The following is a 24523-nucleotide window of genomic DNA, read 5'->3' as shown; positions in this document are numbered from 1 at the left end:
CTGGCTGTCAAAGTCAAAGTCAACTCTATTGTCAATTTCAAAATACGTGCCAGACATACAGAGGAATCCAAATTGCATTTATCTCCGACCCACGGTCCAATAAGAACAAAAGGATATATTTAGGTAAAATAAGATAAGTAATATTTACAATAATAATAAACAATATAATATATATAATATAATATATAATAATATACATATATATATAGAATATTATTATTATTATTATTATTTACTTGTTCCTTATTGAGCAGTTCAGTCAAGGTGATAGGGTATTATGTGTTGTGTTTAGGATGGAGTATAGATTTTCCCATGTTTTTCAGTGCCAGTTGGTTGGAAATGCTTCCAAGTATTTCAATGTAACTTTGTGGATGCATATCAAACAAAACCTTTAAACGTTCACAAACAATGACAATGCCATCACAGCATATTGTTGTGATGGTTAATCTAACCAATGTGAAAGTGTGTTATAGCTTATGTTATATATTATCTCATGTTGATGATGTGCCAAAGAATGGAAGTATCCATCACTGCTTAACTATGTTTACTATGGTTATGTTGTGTGAGGTTAGGGTTAGGCTGTCTGTCTGTTGTATATATGGGTTTGGGTCTTTCTGATTTAATCCTAACCCTTTTGAAATGTGTTAAATATACTCATACAAAGATATTTAACATTAATATATTGTTTATTTTTAGTCCGTATCTGTTTGGGATTTATCATTTTTGTGTGAAAGGGTGCATTTGAAGAAGTATGCCTTGTTCTATGTATCTCTGACTCCTGATGCAAAGGGACTTAAATAGCGTGAGATCTAACTTTTTGTTTTGTTTACAAACTACTGGTAATACTGCTCATAATGCAATGTTCATCATCCTAATCGTAATAATTTCGTGCATTTCTGCAGTAGCTGACTTTATTTATATTATTCAGTCAATAAACAAACCGATCATAAACCTCAAGTAGCCCACAAGTAAAAACGAAGGCACGGAAAAATGGACTGCTGTACTCTCACCTATCTGGACAGTACCTGAGAACAAAAACAACGTGCATCCATCTGTCTTCTGCACTGATTCAGAGAGTCGCTACTATCCTGAAGTTAACCTGTCTGTTTTCCGTCATAGCAATTCCTCCAAATGTGTTTTATGGATTAAATAACTGGAATTTAAACTATCTAGACTGTTTTTTTTAGCGGTACATAGTCATAGAGGTACATAGAGGAGGGAGGGAGGGCGGAAGGAAGGAAAGGGGGTGGTCGACTGAGGAAGGAGGAGGAGTGTGGCTGAACAAAAACAGCACCAATATTAAAAGTTTCACCAAGACGCGACTCTCTGATCCTTCTTCTGCACCGCTGGGCTTAACGGTAAGCGCATTGTCTCTTGACCTCGGGTCGGGTGTGGAGGGTGATATAGACAGAGGTTGTAGACACTGGGTGAGGATGGAGAAGGGACTGATCGGGTGTATTAATCACATTGTAGCGGAACATGAGGAAGGCGCTGAGACAGGAAGCTTTCTACTCCTCACTTTCATTGTACATCTTAGAAAGTCTGAGAACTGTTAAACTGTTAGTGAAAACACAACTTTACAGAAGCGACCGAGTTGCATGACGGCACGTCTGGTTTCAATGAGTCACACTATGAATTCACTATGAATTTAAATTCCATGTATTACGATTGACCAATCGAGACAACGTCATCAATAGTCAGTAAAGGCACGTCATCGAGTGATGATTCATGGAATACGGAGAAATACCGATAAACGCTCACAGACCACTTTAAAGAGTTAGTTCCAATCTACGCCTTACGTATGAGCAATACATTTTCAACACAGCAACTCATGCTTAACAAATATTTCAAATAATCACACCAAACAATAGACTAGAGGTTGTATCGTACCACATAAAGGAACACTGTTGCCCAGATGTGGACTGATGTTTAATCATCATGATATTTCATAAACTGTTCAAATGTTAGTTATATAGTTATTATGGTGAGGTAGGGGGTTAAATAGTTATTATGGTGTGGTAGGGGGTAAATAGTTACTATGGTAAGGTAGGGGGTTAAATAGTTATTATGGTGAGGTAGGGGGGTAAATAGTTATTATGGTGAGGTAGGGGGTTAAATAGTTATTATGGTGAGGTAGGGGGTTAAATAGCTATTATGGTGAGGTAGGAGGTTAAATAGTTATTATGGTGAGGTAGGGGGTTAGGCTCATGGCTATTGGGTTGAGGGATTAGGACTAGGATGTTAGAAGGGAGCAGTTAAGGGCTAGGGGATTAGAAGGTTAGAATATAGACGTAGATTAGGAAAGTAGGAAGAGGGTATGGGGTTAGGACCAGGGTTAGGGTGAGAGAATAAAGCCCTGATGGTTGGTGTCTTAGCGCATATGGGGTTAGGACCAGGGTTAGGGTGACAGGATGAGGAGGGCTAGAGCTTTAGGAGGTGAGAGGGTCGGGTCGGAGTGGCTTATGTGTGGAACAGCCAGCATAAAAGTTCAACCCTAATGTCAGGGTTAGGGTTACCCTTATAATAATGTCAGGGTGTTATCTGGTCAACAGAGCAGAGGAGACCACTGACTCTGGCTCTGTGACCCGAGAGATCAGGTGAATAATTCAGCGTTTGATTGTTCCGGAGCGCTAGAGTGTTGGGGGCTGGCATGGTCTGTTGTATGTAGGGACAATGGAGAAAATGACTGCCTGATTTTCCATGTCCATCCTGACAACTTCCCACGTCACTCCAAAGGGTCTTGAGAACACGTGCAAAGCTTTCAGTGTCAGTGTCATTTCAGTGTCACAGTGTCACCAACCCTCACCAACTCTTATTTCAAAGTAAAATACTTTGTCTTAACTTTGAAATCTCATCTCAGACATATGAATCTTGAATCTTGACACAATACTTTGTGTCTAGAAAAAAAAGATGTATCAGTTACCTTCCTTGCCATTGATTTCTTTATTTAATATTAATTTGGTTCCTTATTCCTGTTGAAAAAAAATCTTCAATGCAGCTACAAATCTCATATTCCATTTTATCCATCTTCCATTCCATATTCCATCTTTATTTTAAACAAAAAACGTATTTTACATGTTGGAGTTAGGTTGCATAATCCAAAGATGTTGAAACTCAAGTTCCTCATTCCCACGCATAACACAGAAGTGAAATAGCCGACCCCTATCTCATACAGACATAGAGTAACCAAACCCAGTTTATCATTTCTTACACCAACATAGAGTAACCAACCCCAACATAGAGTAACCAACCCCAACACAGAGTCATTAACCCCAACATAGAGTATTACTATATGTTGGGGTTAATGACTCTGTGTTGGGGTTGGTTACTCTATGTTTGGGTTGGTTACTCTTCAACCCAAATATAGAGTAACCAACATAGTGTAATTTACCCAAACTAGAGTTACTAATCCAACATAGAGTAATTAATCCCAACATGGTAGCCTGGAAATCCAACCCCACATCTAGAAAGCTGTAGGGTCTGACAACGAGTAATGAAAATGGCCCAACTCGAGGGGCGGCACCATGCATCACTGCATAAATATCACTGCACGAAATTGGATAAAACTACGACCAATCAGAAGAATACAAGGGGTGACGTATCCAGACCAGCGGAGCTAATCAATAGATAAGACTCTTGCCGTATCCGGTCAGTAAAACAGCAACGCTTTTGGCCCGCCTATATCAGATACACCGATGTGATTGGTTAATGTCCAGGGGAATCGGGGAGTGAGTATATTGCTCGTTCCCAGAGTGACTCGCTGATAGTGATGGATTTTCTGATTTGTTTTCTTGATTCAGTTTGCGTCGGTCAGTTCGCCAAGAAGAATCGTTCAGAATCGTTCAGAATCGTTTGTTCATTCAGTCGCGTTTCCGGTAGCGGTGAATCATGGAATGCACGGTTCTCAGCTGAGTCGGTCAGACTCAGCTCCTCCCTCGTTGTTATTCTCAAACAAATCACGATCGTGCAATGGTGCAAACGGTCATCAATCAACACAACATTAACTAAGTTCCATTCAGCTGAGGTGCGCTTCATGGTCGGAATCGGGATGTTGTTGCCCGGCTGGCTCTTGTGACGTCTCAGTCCTCGAGTCTTTACCACTTAAAACAGTCAGTGAACGGACAGCAACTCAGCGACTAGTTGGTGGGTCTGGGAGTCGAGTCTCGGAGAACGAACGATACGAACGAGAAGAACAAGAGAGAACTGAAATGTGGAATCAGGTCGGTTTGTTCTTGTTCTCGTTCATTCTAACTGATTCGGTCACAAACGACCCATCACTACTCGCTGAGCAAATTCTAATTGTTCTCTCTCGAAAACTCGCGAAAAGAGTAACATAGAGTTACTAACAAAAAACATGACATGAACTAACTCCAACATAGAGTAACTAACCCAAACATAGTTACTAATCCAACATAGCGTAATAAACCCAAACATAGAGTAATTAACCACAACCAAGGGTAATTGACGTAACCCTAGAGTGACTAACCCCAACACAGTGTAACTTACCCAAAGATAGAGCAACAAACCCCAACATAGAGTAGCTTTCACCAACATAGGGTTTCTAATACCAACCTAGAATAACTAACCCCAACGTAGAGTGAAAGGTTGAATTCACCAACATAGAGTTTCTAATACCAACCTAGAATAACTAACCCCAACGTAGAGTGAAAGGTTGAATGCAGGCCTACATTTGGTAGAGGCTAACAATAGAAGGTGTGATAAGATATGCACAATACGGGGAATGCTGCCGCTCTGGAGCATTCTGAAGGAATGGGTGGCTTGTTGCGTACAGGTCACACGCACACACACACACACACACACACACACACACACACACACACACACACACACACACACACACAGACCATTGTGCAATATGCACTTAGGGTACTACACATTAATCAAAACAATACAGAAAAACATTCAAGTGCACTGTTACGTTTTCTGCCCTGCTGTCACATAATGGTTTAATATTGAAGTGTATGATGATTTTAAGGATTTACTTTACTGCTGTGTTCCTGGAAGGTGAATTGGAAGGTGGGGTTAGGGAGTGGGGGTTAGACAGTGGTCTAGTGTGGAGGCTAGTTCCAGTTAGGGTTAGGGAGTGGTGTTAGGATTATGTGTGTCCGATGGGAAGGTGTTAGCGCAGGCAGGAAATTATGCTGAACAGAATATGAGCCTGAGTGAAGGGAGAGGTGCAAGCTTGGTTTTATTATGGAAAAAGCCATCATAGGTCACTGCAGCAACATACTCGGTCACTGTTTGTATCACAGCTTTAGGGTGCAGTTCTCCAGCTGTTCTCCAGCTGTTCTCCAACACGCTGCAGTGCAATTGACTTTGTATATATAATACTGCTATACTATGAGTGTTTTTGCATCAGGACGGTTTCATTTCTTTCATTGATGGCATTCCTTCCTCCTTGCACTGTAGATGCGAGAGAAGAGAGAGAGAGAGGGAGAGAGAGAGAGAGAGAGAGAGAGAGAGAGAGAGAGAGAGAGAGAGAGAGAGGGGGATGGATGGACAGAGAGGCAACTAGATATAAAATACAATATTTCACAGATATGATCGAGCGGTGAGTGAGGCCAGAGGTCAAGATGTCGTTCTTCGGACTCACCTGGATGAGGAACAGAGAGACAGGTAAGGAATTAGTCTGTTTGATGTGTAATGTGAGTGTTAAAGTCTAACTACTCAGAAATCACACAACCATAACGTATGAATTCAGAGGCAGAAGGCAATTGTCCAAATTCTTTAATCAAAGTCCAATCACAGACAGAGGTAACAAACCAGGAAGAGAGAGCATATGTTCCACTGATGAAAGAACTTGCATTTGCAGCATTGAATGAATGTTGCGAAACTGGGTGTCAGTTTGTATCTCTGGCCAGCGGTGTAGCCTAACCAAACGGAAATCTTTGTGATTGTTGAAAGTTAAGCTGCAGTATTTTAAGACACTTTGCATACCCCAACGATAGTGTTAAATCTGCAAACTTCTCCTTTAAACATAACCACTTGTCTCATGGATGGCTTTGTGTTGACCTCTGACCTCTGTGTTTTGACCAACCAGAGTTTGAGAGAAAACTTCGTGCTAATGACCGAGAGTACAACCTGTCCTTCAAGTATGCGGTGAGCATCAGTGTGGTTGCATCATTGTGTAGCACTACTGTTAGTGTGTTGTTAGTTGTTGTTAGTGTTACTGTTACAAGTGGAGTGGTGTTAACATGGTTGCTCCCTGGCCCTCAGACCAATGGCATTAAGACCTCCAAGTACAACTTCTTCACCTTCCTGCCACTCAACCTCTTTGAGCAGTTCCAAAGGATCGCTAACGTCTACTTCCTGTTCCTTCTGCTGCTTCAGGTACCGCCCCCACACACACACTCGCACCACATCATCACCGCTGATGTACCGGAGATACCACAGTCGTGTATCTCCTTCCTCTGTCTGGGAGTCAATTACACTAACACTGCAGAGTTGCAGACACGTGGCTCCTTTGCTCTATTCAGAGGAAGATTAGGGTCATACATTCATTATTTGTGTCATAACTAACAATTATTCACCGAAGGCGAAGTGAATAGTGGGGAATAGCCCCCGAGACAGAAGGTGGAGGGGGCTATTCCCCACTATTCACGGAGCCTGAGGGGAATAATTGTTTTAGTATATACTACGTCTTGCGATGAAAACAATGTCCCGAGTTTGAGATCTCAATCATGGGATATTGCCCAATATCCTGATATAGCAGACCAAACAAATTGCTCCATCTTAGGAGCATATACTAATACACAATATTATTTTGATGTTGTTGTCATCTCAATCAGTTCTCCTCAACAAGGCAAAGCAAACTTTGTCAAAAACTGGATGTGCAATGGATGTGTACACACCCCGGGTTTAAGGAAGTCTGAGGAATTTAAGGAAGCTTGCTAGAAAAGTGTTTTTGTATGTGTAGCGGGCAGCGGGTGAAGCAGGAAGTGTAGAGCAGGGTCAGTTAATCAGTCTGAGGTTCCAAGCAATTAGAGCCGATACTAAAAACACCAAGGTCTAACAGACACACGCACACGCACACGCACAGGCACACACACACACACACACACACACACACACACACACACACACACACACACACACACACACACACACACACACACACACACACACAGGTCCTGGTTGACAATTCTAGCTCAATATAAAGTTAATAAGGATTGCATATTAATGAGTTTTGGCCATATATTGTTGCGAGGCAGCCATTCAAGCCCCACCCCAATGTGCCAAATATGGACAGTTGACTTTACTGTGTGTGACCATAGAGAACCCTCTCCTGGTTCTCTACAGTCATGTAGTTTGTTGTGTGTGTGTGTGTGTGTGTGTGTGTGTGTGTGTGTGTGTATGTAGGTGATCCCCCAGATCTCCTCCCTCTCCTGGTTCACCACGGTCGTGCCTCTGGTCCTGGTGCTTGCTGTCACCGCAGCTAAAGATGCCACGGATGACATCGTAAGAACACGCTTGTTATGTATTCAATACAGTGTGTAGTATGTGTATATAATATGAAGTATGTATATGTAGTCTATCCTAAAGGCCAAGTTACACTTCTGTGTTAGCACGTATGCTCAATGTGCATGTACACGTCCCTTTTGCCGGCCTTGGACCTACACAAACATTTAGTATGTACTTTAAGTATATATACACATACTAAAGTGTACTTTTAGTATGTATGTGGATATTATGTGTAAAATGTTTGTGTATGTAATGTATTGAATGTCTAGCTAGCCCTTATGAATATAATGTCTACATAATGTATATAATGTAGGGTTAACCCTAACCCTTACCCTAGTATTAATGTAAATGATTTATATAATGTGTAGTATTAATGTTGTTGTGTATATAATGTGTAGTATTAATGATGTTTTGTTTATTATGTCAATTATTAATTGTATATGATGTGTAGTATTAATGTTGTTATGTATATAATGTGTAGTATTAATGTTGTTATTTATATAATTTGTAGCATTAACGTACAATATATGTTGGTGTTCTAGAATCGCCACCGCAGTGACAACCGAGTCAACAACCGTAAAGTCCAAGTGCTCATCGATGGAAAGTCAGTTCACTCATTCATGTGTGTGTGTGTGTGCGAGCGTGTGTGCGTGCATGCGCGTGTATAAACAAACTAGCATAACATGCATGGCTTCTGCTTTATGTCCCACCCCACTAAACCCATGTCCAATATGTCCTAGATAAACTAAGTCTCCTTGACTCTTTTTGGTCTCCTTGTCTCCTTGTTCTCCAGGTTATGCAGCGAGCGATGGATGGACGTCAAGGTGGGCGATATCATCAAGCTGGAGAGCAACCAGTTCATCACGGTGAGTGGATGCATATTTACATTTATTATAATATTATAGATATTAAAACTTCTGATTAGGAGTCAGTCAGGCTTGTTCATTTTTTGATATTTCCGAGTTATTGTTACGTTAGTTATTAAGTATGAAGTGAAGTTATTTCATGAGTGAAGTTAGGATGCTGTGGTAACGTGAGCGGCTGGTTGTTGTCCTTTCAGGCTGATCTTCTCCTGCTCTCCAGCAGTGAACCTCTCAACCTGGTCTACATCGAGACCGCCGAGCTGGACGGGTTAGTGTCTAGGGTCTATAGTGGCTGCTTTCTGTTCACGGTTTAATGTAGTTTGTGTCTGTTTTCTCTTTGGTGTTTAATGTAGTTTGTGTCTGTTTTCTCTTCTGTGTTTAATGGTTTAATGTAGTTTGTGTCTGTTTTCTCTTCTGTGTTTAATGGTTTAATGTAGTTTGTGTCTGTTTTCTCTTCGGTGTTTAATGGTTTAATGTAGTTTGTGTCTGTTTTCTCTTTGGTGTTTAATGTAGTTTGTGTCTGTTTTCTCTTCGGTGTTTAATGGTTTAATGTAGTTTGTGTCTGTTTTCTCTTCTGTGTTTAATGTAGTTTGTGTCTGTTTTCTCTTTGGTGTTTAATGTAGTTTGTGTCTGTTTTCTCTTCGGTGTTTAATGGTTTAATGTAGTTTGTGTCTGTTTTCTCTTCTGTGTTTAATGTAGTTTGTGTCTGTTTTCTCTTTGGTGTTTAGTTTTCTGTTCAGTGTTGGATGTGACTTTGTCACACTGAGGTTAAGAGTGAATTATTAGCTAGTTGTAAGGACTTTATTGGCAGTTCTATCTAGTTCTAGTTCTATATTTGGGATGTTTCCTCCTCTCCCAGGGAGACCAACCTGAAGGTGAGACAGGCTCTGACAGTGACTGGCGCCCTGGGCGATGACATCAGCAGGCTGGCTGGCTTCAATGGTAACACACGCACATACGCACACACAAACACACACACACACACACACACACACACACATCTACCCATGCACGCAAGCACTCACGCACATATGCACACACAAACACACACACGCACACACACACACACACACACACACACACACACACACACACACACACACACACACACACACACACACACACACACATCAACACACACATCAGCACTCGCTGTGTTTCACTGGTTTCATAGTACTGCTACAAAACGTACCATTACGTCAAGTGACCTACACAGGGAGATGCATCCCAAATATGGTGTTATTGTTATTGTGTTGCCGCTCTCTCTCTCTCTCTTTCTCTTGCGCTCTCTTTCTCTCACGTCTTTTACTCTCTCTTGCTCTCTCTCTCTCTCTTGTTCTGTCTCCCTCTCCCGTCTTCGCTCTCTCTCTCTCTCTCTTAAAGGGGAGGTGTGTTGCGAGTCCCCCAACAACCGGTTGGACCACTTCACCGGTACGCTGCTGTTCGGTGACCACAAGTTCTCCCTGGACAACGGGAAGGTGCTGCTGCGGGGCTGCACCCTGCGGAACACCCACTGGTGCTACGGCCTGGTGCTGTTCGGAGGTACCTGCTCTGGGTGCTGGAGGATAGAACGGCTGGAACTATGCATGTTCTATTTATCCTATTTAGCAGCGGAAATATTAAAATAATGGGTTTAAATGAATTGGTTCCTTGATTTCATGATTAACAACGAATGCACATATTTTGCATCTATATAATAGTTCAATATAATACCAAGATCACGTTATCATAATTTTTTCCTCAACCAACTTACGTCAACCAACCCATTCAAATGATTGATTATTATTATTATTGATTGAGTCTCATGGTTCTCATGCATTTATATGAAAACTGGCCAGTGCTATTGATCCAAATGAAAGAGAACTATGATGCTCAAACAAAACACAATCTAATCAAACGAGGCAGGGTGAGCTAAAACTGCTGATAGCAGCTTGTTTGTCATTTAAAAGGACCCAAACCACAGGTTTCAACCGGAGAAGCGGTTCTGATGAGAAAACAGGTTTCCCTTCCTCCTCCTCTTCTTCCCTGCTCTCCTCTTTCAGGTCCAGACACCAAGCTGATGCAGAACTGTGGGAAGAACATCTTTAAGAGGACCAGTATCGACCGCCTGATGAATGTCCTCGTTCTCTGTGTGAGCCGTTTGGTTATGATATGATATTTATATATAACATAGCTCTATATTATATATAAATATATAGGTTTATTGACACACATTAGATTAAAGTTAATGCGGAGTCGAGCCCCCTGAGCCATTAGATCGAGTAAAGGAGTCAATCCCCACTAGACTGTAAAGGAGTTAACCCACACTAGAGTAAAGGAGTCAATCCCCACTAGACTGTAAAGGAGTCAATCCACACTAGACTGTAAAGGAGTCAATCCACACTAGAGTAAAGGAGTTAACCCACACTAGAGTAAAGGAGTCAATCCACACTAGAGTAAAGGAGTCAATCCACACTAGAGTAAAGGAGTCAATCCACACTAGAGTAAAGGAGTCAATCCACACTAGAGTAAAGGAGTCAATCCACACTAGAGTAAAGGAGTCAATCCACACTAGAGTAAAGGAGTCAATCCACACTAGAGTAAAGGAGTCAATCCACACTAGAGTAAAGGAGTCAATCCCAAACTAGAGTAAAGGAGTCAATCCCAAACTAGAGTGTGTAAAGGTCTCGACATACACTAGACTGTGTAAAGGTCTAGACATACAGCTCTATAGACATATAGACATACACTAGACAGTGTAAAGGTCTAGACTTACACTGCACTGTGTAAAGGTCTAGACATACAGCTCTATACCTTTAGACCCTGACTGGGTTCCCATGTCTCCAGATCTTTGGCGTCCTGGCCCTCATGTGTGCCATCTTGGCAGTGGGGAACTATCTGTGGGAGATCAACAAAGGATACCAGTTCAACATCTTCCTGCCCAGAGAGGACGACTCCGGGGGCGCCTCCTTCTCAGCCTTCCTCACCTTCTGGTCGTACGTCATCATCCTGAACACGGTGGTGCCCATCTCCCTCTACGTCAGGTCAGTAAGAACGGCTCAAAGCTCATTATCCTCACTGTGGGTCCCTGTGCACTGTGTCCCTGGTTTCCCAAGCCCAAAATGTACCAGCCCAGTATACAACCAGTGACGGACTGGGACAATTATGCAGCCCTCACATTAAACGGATTGACTGGCCCAATTCCACTTTTATACGATTACTTATTATTTATTTTGGGCCACATGCTTTTTACATAGCTTTTTCAATGATGTGTTAAGTTATTATTATTGTAATCATTGTTCTGGCATGCTGTCCTGATTGTCCGTACAGGCATTTAACTTATAATCAGACCGCTATGCAGAAAGCCTTTCCAGTAATGCCGCTCTAAACTCTGCTCAGAGCACAGCCAATACATCCACTAGATACAAGCAGCAGAACCCTGCCCAACCAAAATGAAAAAACAACATGGAAGCAGCGTGTGAAAACAGGAAAGATACATCTAAGAGCGCACAAGTCATTGTTCCAAAACACACACACGCACACAAAAGTGGCTCCATGAAACTCCAACTCCATTTTCTTGTTCAAATGTTATTCTATTTTAATTTCTTTGGCCCGGCCCTTCTGGCATTTGCCCAAAAGCAAGATGCCCAGGCTGTCCCTGTGTACAGCTAACACACACAGCCCTATTACGGACCTAAAGGAAAAATTCCCCCAACCCAGAGGGAAGAAAGGTTGAGGGGTCTCCCAGAAGAGAGATCCTCAGTCCACAGCTGGTCACAGGAGGTCCTTTGTTCCCACAGCGATCAGTCTCTTTAATAAGAGCTGTTGACTATATTTGATGTGGGGATTTATTCTGTTGGTATTGCTGTGATTATTGTGTCCTTTCAGTGTCTATGTGGTGCACACCTATTATTTGTTGCTGTAGTGTATGCTGTACATTGCCCTGTATTTACTGTCCTGTTGATGTATGTTGTTGTATGTTGTTGGTGGCAAAAGCATTTCCCCCTTGGGGATTATTAAAGTCCAATCAATCAATCAATCAATCAATCAACGGGAAGCCATCCCAATATGTAACGCTGTATGTACCCTATGCGTGTCAATGTGGAGCCTGACCCCTGACAGCCCATCCACCGTGCATGTCTTGGCCGTGCTTCCAGTGAGCACACATGGCAAACCCATAACACTCCTCCTGGCAGAATCCAAAAGCCACTTTTTCTCATTTCCAAAGCATGGCTTTAGTCCTCTCTCTACCACCGGGAATGAGTGGAAAAGTGATGTCATCGTTTGACATTTACGTTTTGCTGTAAAGGAACTTATTCTGAAACACCTCAGGCACACGTCAGAGACGCCACCCCACTCTTTGATAGCTACGCCCACATGCAGGACATTTATATGAAGCGGTTGGCTTCTAGAAAGGATGTGATGTAGTGAAAGACAGAGAACCTGAATGTTTTAAAACTCTTTATGGCAGAACACCCATTTCCCCGTTTACATTTTTTCTCCAAAATTATGTAAATAAAGTAATGGATGGAGGGTTCCCCTGAGGATCGTTTTAAACTACTACATCCAGAAAAGGATATAATAACACGGTGCAATTTCACAAAAAATCATACTTTATTTAATGATACTGTGAAGTGCCCTTAATGTGAACTTAAAGAGGTTGTGTTTCCAATGAGCCCATACCGGCAACAGCATACAGTTATATATATGCTCCCAAAAAATAGTTTGTAAATCATTGCTCCAAGTCTATTTTGAATAATGTGATTGTCATATTAACTATCTATAGTTCCTGTAGGCTTTCAGACTATTTTTGGTCTGTTGACATCAAATTTTGGGTGATGGTGGTGGGCGGCAAGTTCAACGTCTCATGCAATGTCAGGGCAGGGCAGCTCAGCGATGGCGTTCCTCCGTATGTTTATCACATAACCCTGCAGGCTTCAATAAGGATTTCAATCTGCGCTAACAGTGGATCCCCTGTTCCCTCCCTTGTCCGTTCCATTTGGGAGACGCAGAGGTGAACTGTCCCCTGCGCCCCCCTCCCCTTTCCTCTTCTCACACAGCTTCTGTGATGGCACCTTCTCAGCAAGCAGGGGCACCTGCAGCCGGAGGGGGCGCCAATATGCCAATTCCCCACACAGTGATATGATAGATTATAGAAAAACGCAATAATCTATCATATCTAGCGCAAGTCGAGGGGAACTGCTAGCCTGCCATTAAACAGTTTTACCCACTCCCAAGGCAAACCAATTATAATGCCCGACTATCGATGTAAATGTCTGTGTTGATAGAATAGTGTTAGAAATAAACTTACCCTTGCATCGCATTGCATTTAGTTTATAATCCCTGTAGTTGGAAGCAAGCTACGGCAGCGGCGGACTGATATTACCTGGAGTGTGCTTCTCTGTTTACCATCTGCTGTAGTGAATTGGTTGCTACACCGGAGCAAAGTCAAATTCCGCCGCTGCAGAGAAAGTAGTCCCCCAAAATGTAATGTGATCATTGCGATACAAGGATAGTTTTATTTCTAATATTATTCTATCAACACAGATATTTACATTGATAGTCGGGTTTGCATTGGGTGTACTTTGGAGTGGGTAAAACTGTTTTTATTGGCAGGCTAGCAGTTCCCCTCGAGTTGCCCTAGCCTAGCACCAACGATTTCTGCAACTAGAAGGACTGAATAAAAAGTGTTGAAAACGGTTTCCAATGATAAATAACACACTGGCTCACTTGGAAATGAGACCCGATGTTCAAGATCCTGAACTACCCCTTTAATACATTATTGAGGGCCATTCCACCTGATATGACGCAATGCTCGTAGTAGCAGCAAAGTCCAATTTCCGGTAATAGTTATTGACATCATCAGGACGATTCTGTCGGTAGGTAAAACAAGGAAGAAAAATCGATTGTGGAACCATTCCCAGGTCTCAGGAAGAGGTCAGCGTTTGCTGTCTGTCCTTCAAAGAGAGTTGGAAGTCATTTATGTGTTATTAGCCACTGCTTGACAAGCCGTACCTCGGTTTCATTGTTCTATTTGACAGCATCCCTCTTAGGCCAATTTACACCAGAGCCGTTTTAGACACGTTTTTTAGTCGGCCATCAGACGTCCGACTTCAGCTAGAGATAGAATTCATTCAAACTAGTGCACTGACTTACACCGGCAGCGTTCTACACCCGTCTCACGGCTGACCAAAGCTTAACTTACGCTTCACTTCTATTTTCAAGTGTTTCTGAAGCGTCTCGGTTATGACGTGTAGGCCTATTATCTGATGAATCTTGAAAATATAGGGAAATAAACGGCGGCGGTGTGAATTGATACGCTCACGTCTCTCTCTCGCCTGCGGTGTAAATTCCCAGTTAGACTTCACCATGTTTATATGTGCACCAGAGAGCACTCTGTCATCCTATTGGTCAATGTCAAGGACTGTGCATAGGAGTTGTCAAACGAAGCAGAAAAATGCTAACAATTCTGAGATGCCAGGATTTTTGTTGTGGTGTTGAGGGTGTACCGGATGCCAAATCGCAAGCTGTGTTGACAGTGTCACACTACACGAGATACAACCGCCCGATCCCATGTCCCGACGGTCATCATTACTGTGACGAAAATGTGTGTCCAAATCAGGCTGAATTCTTCTGATCCCGGCATCTATAATAAGATAATATAATAATAATAAAAACAGTTATATATATATATATATATATATATAATTGTTTTTATTATTATTATATTATCTTATTATAGATGCCTTATTATAGATGTATTTGTATTATATATATATATACTGTATATATATATATAATACAAATACAAATAAATACAAAGAACTCCTCAAAACAGAATAAATAAAATCAACATGGATAGAGTGCTGATGTGTTCTTGGTGGATAGAGCGCTGATGTGTTCTTGGTGGATAGAGCGCTGATGTGTTCTTGGTGGATAGAGCGCTGATGTGTCCTGTGATCTGCTCACAGTGTGGAGATCATCCGGCTGGGGAACAGCTTCTACATCGACTGGGACAGGAAGATGTACGACGCCCGCAGCGACACGCCGGCCGAGGCCCGGACCACCACCCTGAACGAGGAGCTGGGCCAGATCAAGTACATCTTCAGCGACAAGACCGGGACCCTCACCCAGAACATCATGACCTTCAACAAGTGCTCCATCAACGGCAAGACCTACGGTGAGAGAGCAGCTGAGTACAGAACAGTACAGAACTAGTCTTCTACTGGTGGAAGCCCCCCAGTACAGTCCTAGTCTTCTACTGGTGGAAGCCCCCCCAGTACAGTCCTAGTCTTCTACTGGTGGAAGCCCCCCAGTACAGTCCTAGTCTTCTACTGGTGGAAGCCCCCCCAGTACAGAACTAGTCTTCTACTGGTGGAAGCCCCCCCAGTACAGAACTAGTCTTCTACTGGTGAAAGCCCCCCCAGTACAGAACTAGTCCTCAACTGGTGGCAGCCTCCCAGTACAGTACTAGGTTTCTATTAGTGACAGCTCCCCCAGTATGTACATTATGAGTATTTTGCTGGTTGAAGGCCCCCCCCCCAGTTCAAAACGAGTCTTCTACTGGTGAAGCCCCCTCAGTACCATTGTAGTCTTGCACTGGAATTTACACTTGTGGCAGCATGATAACAAATTAATGTTTGTCGACACATTTAGACAGCAGAGTATTGGGTTTAATGTTGTGCGATCATCTGAGGACACACTGGCAGCGTTGACCAAGCATCTTCAGTGTTCATGACACACAAACCTAAAGGGATTCTCACGGTCTGAACTGGGAGTTCATTGACAATATATGTACATGTTGGCTACAGTGGTGATCATTGCAAAACAACCTAAAGCTAGTAATTAATAAATGACTATTAATAAACTAAAGAAGGTTGTATCATTTAAAACAAAGAAACATTACTCACAATCCACCCCCCGGTATGTGTCTGCAGGGGATGTGTTTGACTACTTGGGACAGAGGCTGGATGTCAACGAGGTGAGTTCCCTGCTCATACACGGCTTGACGAGCTCAAACAAAATTCTTGGGATGTTTATGTATTTTCATGTATTGACATCATTTGATCCTCTGCTGCCTCTCCCACCCAGAACACTGATGTGGTGGACTTCTCCTTCAACCCCCTGGCCGACCCCAAGTTCTCCTTCCACGACCACTCTCTGGTGGAGGCGGTGAAGCTGGGGGTCCCGGAGGTCCAGGGCTTCTTCAGGCTGCTGGCCCTCTGCCACACGGTCATGGCTGAGGAGAAGAGCGAGGGTACGTTTGAAAAAATAAGATCATCTTTGTTAACAAAGCCAAAAACGAAGAGAGTTTAATGTCCAGAGATCCAACAACACACAAACTCTATAAAGAACTAATTTCTAACCCTGCATACTGTAAAGAACATTAACCAGGGCCGCAGCCAGCGTTTGAAAATGGTGGGGTCATCTCAGAGAAGTTCTCAACCGCTGAGTTTGTATAGTATATATAGTATATAATTTTTATTTCAATTCTTTGAAATATAGCTGGCATGATTCAAACTGCACACTGTGGTCCGGATGAGGAAGAGGGGCAGTTGAACTGTTATGCAGGCTGCCACAGGAAGTAACATTGTTGGTCCTCCAGACCAGCTGGCGTACCAGGCGCAGTCCCCGGACGAGGGGGCGCTGGTCACCGCCGCCAGGAGCTTTGGTTTTGTGTTCCGCTCGCGGACGCCGGAGAGCATCAGCATCGTGGAGATGGGAAAGCAGCAACGCTATGAGCTCCTCGCCATCCTGGACTTCAACAATGTCCGCAAGAGGATGTCTGTCATCGGTGAGGTGTCAATCAATCAGCTGTTATCAGCTTTCACCTGTAACGTGTTGAACGACAAGATAACATAAGAAATAGTGCTTAAAAGATGTGTTGGTGCGTGCATGTGTGTGTGTGTGTGCCTGTGTGTGTGTATGTGTGTGCCTGCGATCTTCTTCAGTCCGTAGTCCCGAAGGGAAGGTGTCTCTGTATTGTAAAGGAGCCGACTCCGTCATCTTTGAGAGACTGCACCCCTCCTGCAGAAAGCTGATGGAGGTCACCACAGAGCACCTCAACGTAAGCCTGGGCTGCAGGCTCAATCTACCTAGAATTATAGTATATTGAGAGTTATAGTTAAGTAGATTCTATAATTCTAGGTCGATTGATAAAGGTAGATGGATATTGATTGATTGATATATTGATATATTGAGAGTTATAGTGAAGTAGATACTATAATTCTAGGTAGATTGATATTGGTAGATGGACATTGGCTCCACAGATGCTTTCTGAAGGGTCCCTGTGCGTATTGTTGACCTGTAGGAGTTTGCTGGGGACGGTCTGCGGACGCTGGCGTTGGCCTACAAGGACGTGGACGAGGAGTTCTTCAGCCGCTGGAAGCAGCAGCACCACGAGGCCAGCACCGCACTGGAGAACAGAGAGGCCCAGCTGGACCAGCTTTTTGAGGAGATGGAGACGGACCTTCTGGTGAGCAATCACACAGGGAATCACCTGCCGGCGTGTAGCGCAGGAGGTAGAGCGGGTCGGCTGGTAATCGGAAGGTTGCTGGTTCGATCCCGGCTCCTCGGCAGGTGTCCCGAAGCAAGACCCCTCACCCTGACTGCTCCTGGAGCACTGGCTGTGGTCTTGAATGGTGGACACCACCTTCTGTGTGTGAATGGGTGAATGTTTGGCAATATTGTCAAGGTGGAAAAGTGCTGTATAAATGCAGTCCGTTTACCATTTACTTGATACTAAAGTTCAGATGAGGGTTTTTTTTTTTTTTTATATGCCCACGGCCCACATGAATGTCCTTAACTCAACTAGCACGTGACTATTATCATTATTATTATTATTATGTTATTATGTATCGTGTTTCTCTAGTTCAGATCATATACAATTAATTCACATGTTGAGGTATTACACAGCTAATCAATTTGTTTAGGTCAAGATGTGAACGCAGGAATATCCATAATGTTAAATAAAGACCCAACACTATGTTTTGAGTAGTTACTCGGGGCGACAGCGATTGAAGACAAGCTTCAAGATGGCGTGCCCCAGACCATCGAGCTGCTGTCAAAGGCCGACATTAAGATGTGGGTTTTGACAGGAGACAAGCAAGGTAACACTTCTACATTATCCACTTAACCCTAGACTCTCTGCACTAACCTTAACCCCCCACGACTAACCCTAGACTCTCTACACTAACCCTAGGCTCTCTGCACTAACCCTAGACTCTCTACACTAACCCTAGACTCTACACTAACCCTAGACTCTGCACTAACCCTAGACTCTACACTAACCCTAGACTCTCTGCACTAACCCTAGACTCTACACTAACCCTAGACTATCTACACTAACCCTAGATTCTGCACTAACCCTAGACTTTTTACACTAACCCTAGACTCTCTGCACTAACCCTAGACTCTCTATACTAACCCTCAACTCTCTACACTAACCTTAGACTCTCTGCACTAACCCTAGACTCTACACTAACCCTAGACTCTTTACACTGACCCTAGACTCTCTACACTGACCCTAGACTCTCTACATTAACCCTACCCCCCCACCACTCACACTAACCCTACTAACCTCCATCCCCCACCACTAACAGAGCAGTTAACCATAAAACAGGGGTTTGTAACCTTTTTTTGTACCTAGATCAAAGATCAAAGTCATCCCTATGCTACTACATCACAGGCCCTCTGTGGAGATGTTTACTTGTATTTGATTGCTTTGTGACCCAAGTCTGTTTGTCTGTGTGCGACAGAGACGGCAGAAAACATTGGCTACTCCTGCAACCTGCTGCGGGAGGAGATGAACGAGGTGTTCGTCGTCTCAGGAAACACACCTGAAGAAGTCAAACAGCAACTGAGGTGAGAGGATGGGATTTGATATGAGACACTTCTTTATATCTTTCCATTTTTCAATAGCTGACCAATGTCTCCTTATTTTGTTCTGTTGTTCACACAGGAGTGCGTGGATGACTATGAAGCCAGATGTGGCAGAAGGCGTGGTCTTTTTACCAGAGAAGATTCTGGGTGAAGTGGGGAGTGTACTAAAGGATGAGGTGGTGTCCGGAGAGTATGGCCTGGTGATCAACGGAAACAGTCTGGTACGTGGAGAGGGGTAGAGATGATGGCAGTGGTTACTGGTAGAAAGACTCGATTCTTGATGAATCTTGTGGCTGTTTAGATCCACATTAGCAGCATCCATCCCATAATACCCTGTTGTTTCACAGGAGCAGTATCTATCCCATAATACCCTTTTTAGAGTTCCACAGTAGCAGTATCTCTGTCTATCCCAAAATACCCTGTATAGTCCTGTCTATAACCGTGTCCATCCCATAATACCCTATATATTCCTGTCCATCCCTTTATACCCCGTATAGCCCTGTTTACAACCCTGTCCATTCCATAATACCCTGTCTATTACCCTGTCCATCCCATAATCCCCTGTATAGTCCTGTCTGTAATCCATCCCATAATACCCTGTATAGTCCTGTCTATAATCCATCCCATAATCCCCTGTTTAGTCCTGTCCATCCCATAATCCCCTGTATAGTCCTGTCTATAGTCCTGTCCATCCCATATACCCTGTATAGTCCTGCTATAACCCTGTCCATCCCATAATACCCCAGGCGTACGCACTGGAGGCTGCCATGGAGCTAGAGTTCCTGTGGACGGCGTGCATGTGTCAGGCGGTGATCTGCTGCCGCGTCACGCCGCTGCAGAAGGCTCAGGTGGTCGAGCTGGTGAAGAAATACAAGAAGGCCGTTACCCTGGCGATAGGGGATGGAGCCAACGATGTCAGCATGATCAAAGGTACCTGGGGCGGGGCTCAATGTACCCCGGTTTGCCCAGGTTTTAAATACCTGCTTATACACGCAGATTTTTGGGGAAAAACTCACCTTACCTCCCACCTCTTCCTCCCCAACCTACCCCCAACTCACCTCCCCACTCCTATCTACCTCCTCCTCTCCACCTCGCAACCTCCTCCTCTCCTCCTCTCAACCTCCTCCACTCCCCCTCCCACCTCCTGCTCCCCCCCCCCCCAGCGGCCCACATCGGGGTGGGTATCTCCGGTCAGGAGGGCATGCAGGCGGTGTCGTCCAGTGACTACTCCTTCGCCCAGTTCCGCTTCCTGCAGCGCCTCCTGCTGGTGCACGGCCGCTGGTCGTACCTGCGCATGTGCAAGTTCCTGCGCTACTTCTTCTACAAGAACTTCACCTTCACCTTCGTCCACTTCTGGTTCGCCTTCTTCTGCGGCTTCTCTGCCCAGGTGAGTCCACAGTATAAACTATACGTGATATTCAGTCATGCCATAGTACCACTATAACACTACTATACTCGCTTCTTCTCTCCTCAGACCGTGTACGATGAGTGGTTCATCACTCTCTATAACTTGGTCTACACAGCGCTACCAGTGCTGGGCTTGAGTCTGTTTGATCAGGTATGTGACTGAAAAGATATGAAATCCCCATGTAAATCAATGTTTCTATGTTCAATATGCTGGACTTTGCCTCCCCATGCTGGCCAGGATGTGAACGACGCATGGAGCTTTCGGCACCCCCAGCTGTACGTCCCGGGGCAGCTCAACCTGTACTTCAGCAAGATGGCGTTCTTCAAGTGTGCGCTGCATAGCGGCTTCAGCTCTCTGGTCCTATTCTTCGTCCCCTACGCGGCCATGTCGGACAGCATGAGGCAGGACGGCAAAGATCTGGGCGATTACCAGTCCTTCGCTGTGGTCACGCAAACCTGCCTGCTCTTCACTGTCTGCATACAGGTCGCTATCAATTCTATAATTTTTCATCAATTAGAATTATTAAATAAAATATTATTTATTAAATACCTCATACCTGCCTGCTGGACACCGTCTTCATCCAGGCTTACTATACATCATATTTAATATATATTAATTTATATATATATATATATATTCATAAATTATGATTATTATATAATATTATATAAAATATATTTATCAAACCTGCCTGCTACTTTCATGGTTGGCCTATTCCTGAATTTGACGTGAGGGGTTGATAAAATACCATCTTATCTTCTATCCTATTTAAGGTTGTATTACCAAGGCCAACCTTAACTTACTACGTATTATCATTTATCACTTCATTTCTGGGCAGTGCATTTTCCCAGACTTTTGTGGACCAACATGAACAATGCATGTTCTCAATTAAATTCTTGTCTCTGTCAATGTTCTGACCCTTTGTCCCTCCTCTAGTTGAGTCTGGAGATGGCCTACTGGACAGCGGTAAACACGTTGTTCGTTGTGGGCAGTCTGCTGCTGTACTTTGGTTTGACGTTCACCATGTACAGCAACGGCCTGTTTCACCTCTTCCCCTCTGCCTTCTCCTTCATCGGTGAGTGATAGTAGAGATGAACAAGTTCTAATGCATAGTAATGCTATTGCTTATTTCAGTTCCAATGGTATTACTGAAGAGACTGTAGTTATGTTAACAACCTTGTTAAGTTGGGAGGAAATGTTATGTATGCGATGGATAGTTGCATTGTTATTCCCATGCCTTAGGGGGCGCTCTACGGCACCTGTTAAGTAGAACTTGTAACATTGTTACGGTCCTAGTAAATCAGAGTTAAATGGATATCAACTTCTCGACCCGCGTTCTTGTGTCACTCCATTGCTAATAAGTTATCCTCATATTATAGAAAGAGCATAATAGTCAGTATGGGGGATTTCAGATTACGGGTGCTGTAGGTACTATCAAAATAGAGGGAGGGGCACCAGAAAACAGCAGAAGAGAGCAAGCCTTTGAAACGACACAACCAAAACATCCTCTTCCTACCTACGTTTTTGGGGTTGCGTGTGTTGCTCGCCCCTGTGAGTGACAGGCAAGATAGATTCCCCAAAGTAATCAACAGATGCCCTAATTGGTCAGAAGTTACCCAGGAGCAGTCTAAAATATAAATAGTCTCATACAGAGGCAGGGAGAGTCAACTCAAAACTATAGATATTCTCACAAAGCATTTCACTCACTATTAGCCAATGGATTAGGCTTAAAGATAAGCTCTTAAGTCTTACCTTCAACACCCTTAATGTGTAATATATCACAGCGAAAGATCCTTTTTCTACCAGAAAAACGTGTGTCTGAAGTCAGAAAGGATGTGGCAATAGATAAAGGATGGGTTGTCGTGACAACATCGTGTGTTTAAAGGAACCGCCAGGAACACGTTGAACCAACCCAACGTGTGGCTAACCATCCTCCTCACCTCCATCCTGTGTGTCCTCCCCGTCCTCACATACCGCTTCCTTACCATCCAACTCTGGCCAACCATTAACCATAAGGTACGTAGAGCTATTGCTTATAGTAATCTATGTTAGGGCTAATTCTTAGAGTAATGTATGTTAGGGGTAATGCTTATAAGTTAAAATTAATGTTTATAATGTACGTATTAGGTCATGCTTAAAATTATGTATGTAACAGTTTGGTTATGCTTACAATAAAGTATTGTTGGCCCTGAAAACTAAACGGTCTATTGGGCCTGTAGTACTAAACCCGAACCCTACTTACCCTAAAGCCCATGTTTTATTTGAATACTAATACTATATAGTTGTTACAGACTTGGTATGGAAAGGCCTTAACAGTGTAGTTTCATCATCTTCATCTTCATCTTTCATTATCTTAACAATGGAAGGACAGTAGTGAGAATTTTGAGAATCAGCTGCAGCTGCTGTCGATGAAGACACATTCTACAGACAAAACATAGATTCTGTAATAATGATACTATCAATATTATGATACTCAACCCCCCGGTATATGGCTGTGGCATATCCACCCCCGAACAAAACAAGATAAGATTATGATAAGAGAATATCTTAGATCAGGATGAGATGGAAACCTAGATGGGAACAGTTTGCTTGCTAACTGTGGTTGGATGTGACCGTTCAAGTGAATGATGTGGTGTGTAGTGTCTGTGTTCTGATTGGTTTGTTGACCTCTGGTGACACCTCCAGGTGATGTTTAAGGCCCGGCAGGCGAAGGCGACTCCCCCTCCCCCATCGAAGAGAACTCGCATACGCCGAGGGAGCTCGCGGCGCTCTGGCTACGCCTTCTCTCACGCCCAGGGCTATGGCGAGCTGGTGACATCACGGCGCTTTCTGAGACGCCCGGCTGTGTCTCATTCGTCTCACTTCACACCGATGAAGTCCACCTCCAGCTTTATCCCCATGGGGCGATCGGCCGGGTACAGCCCAACGGAAGGCCCCCAAAACACTAAAGCCCTAGGCGTGGAGGCGACCTCACTGCAGATGTACCGGACCATACAGGAGCAGGCCTTATGAAGGGCAGATCCCACTTACATTTAGGGGAATTTGCTGACGCTTTCATCCAAAGCGTCTTACAACCATTCCCACATGACAGCAGAGTCAAGCATGCAGAGAGACAGCCAGCTCATCAGGAGCAGTCAGGGTGAGGTGTCTTGCTCAGGGACACCTCGACACTCGGAGGAGCCGGGGATCGAACCAGCAACCTTCCGATTACCAGCCGACCCACTCTACCTCCTGAGCCCCCCTAGATCCCACTTCAGACACTGCAGCCTTACAGCCAAAGAGGCTCTGGGAAAGGTATGGTGCTCATGATGCGTTCTGAGGAACCCACAGGAAGAACTGCTTTGTGTTCAACTAAGGAAATAATGTCATTGATCACACCTGAGACTCAGTGATAGTGATCTGTTGGTCTCTTGTTATGCTGGCCTAAGGAAAGAAATGCAAGGCCTATATAGATGGAGGAACATGATGTGTTATGTTTACAGACTTCCATCAGGTGTAGTTGATCCTCCTTATCCTGCTTGCAATATAGTGTCCATGCAATACTACAATCTCAAGTTATTCTCTTTGTCTTCAGCAAATACTGTATGTTATAGTCCATTATTGTAGCCTATATTGCTCAGTATTGGCAGCTTATGGTGCCACTGTCTTCGACCGTTGTGTTTTTATATACCGTCCGATACATTTCTATACATTGTTTTTATACAATCCTGACCACTGCATCTGATTTTGTGTCCATATCGGGGATGTACAGCAGTATATTTCCATTAATCCTGACTGCAGTACTTAAAGATGTAATGGTGTTTCCCCAACATGCATCCAGCAGGGGGCGCCACACCACCATAGCGCCGGCTCATAAGCATCATTTTATTTAATTTTCAGTAGGGGGCACCTATTTATTATAGGTGCCCCC

At 43.7% G+C, this 24523-nt stretch overlaps 1 protein-coding gene across 2 annotated transcripts; it reads left to right on the top strand.

Annotated features, from left to right (window-relative positions):
* Positions 1–1268: 1268 nt before the first annotated feature.
* Positions 1269–24457, top strand: atp8b5a (ATPase phospholipid transporting 8B5a). Of its 2 annotated transcripts, none has more exons than XM_084467798.1 (28): positions 1269–1358; positions 5560–5637; positions 6062–6120; positions 6238–6351; positions 7381–7479; positions 8025–8086; positions 8276–8348; positions 8543–8613; positions 9205–9287; positions 9729–9887; positions 10388–10476; positions 11172–11368; positions 15296–15504; positions 16262–16305; positions 16416–16581; positions 16930–17118; positions 17276–17391; positions 17635–17799; positions 18322–18433; positions 19082–19187; positions 19285–19426; positions 19952–20135; positions 20369–20592; positions 20680–20763; positions 20851–21096; positions 21550–21688; positions 22499–22629; positions 23299–24457. In XM_084467798.1, the coding sequence occupies exons 2-28, from the start codon at positions 5595–5597 to the stop codon at positions 23623–23625; spliced, it is 3633 nt and encodes a 1210-aa protein (XP_084323924.1). In that variant the 5' UTR covers positions 1269–1358; positions 5560–5594; the 3' UTR covers positions 23626–24457. The 2 variants fall into 2 exon arrangements, with proteins under 2 accessions (XP_084323924.1, XP_084323923.1); XM_084467797.1 differs by having other exon boundaries at positions 8025–8104.
* The last annotated feature ends 66 nt before the right edge of the window (positions 24458–24523 follow it).

This window comes from Micromesistius poutassou (assembly GCF_964030765.1).
Source record: "Micromesistius poutassou genome assembly, chromosome: 5".
NCBI classification, from domain to species: domain Eukaryota; kingdom Metazoa; phylum Chordata; class Actinopteri; order Gadiformes; family Gadidae; genus Micromesistius; species Micromesistius poutassou.
Note: the sequence above shows the minus strand (reverse complement) of the source record. Positions and strands in the feature narration are given on the sequence as shown.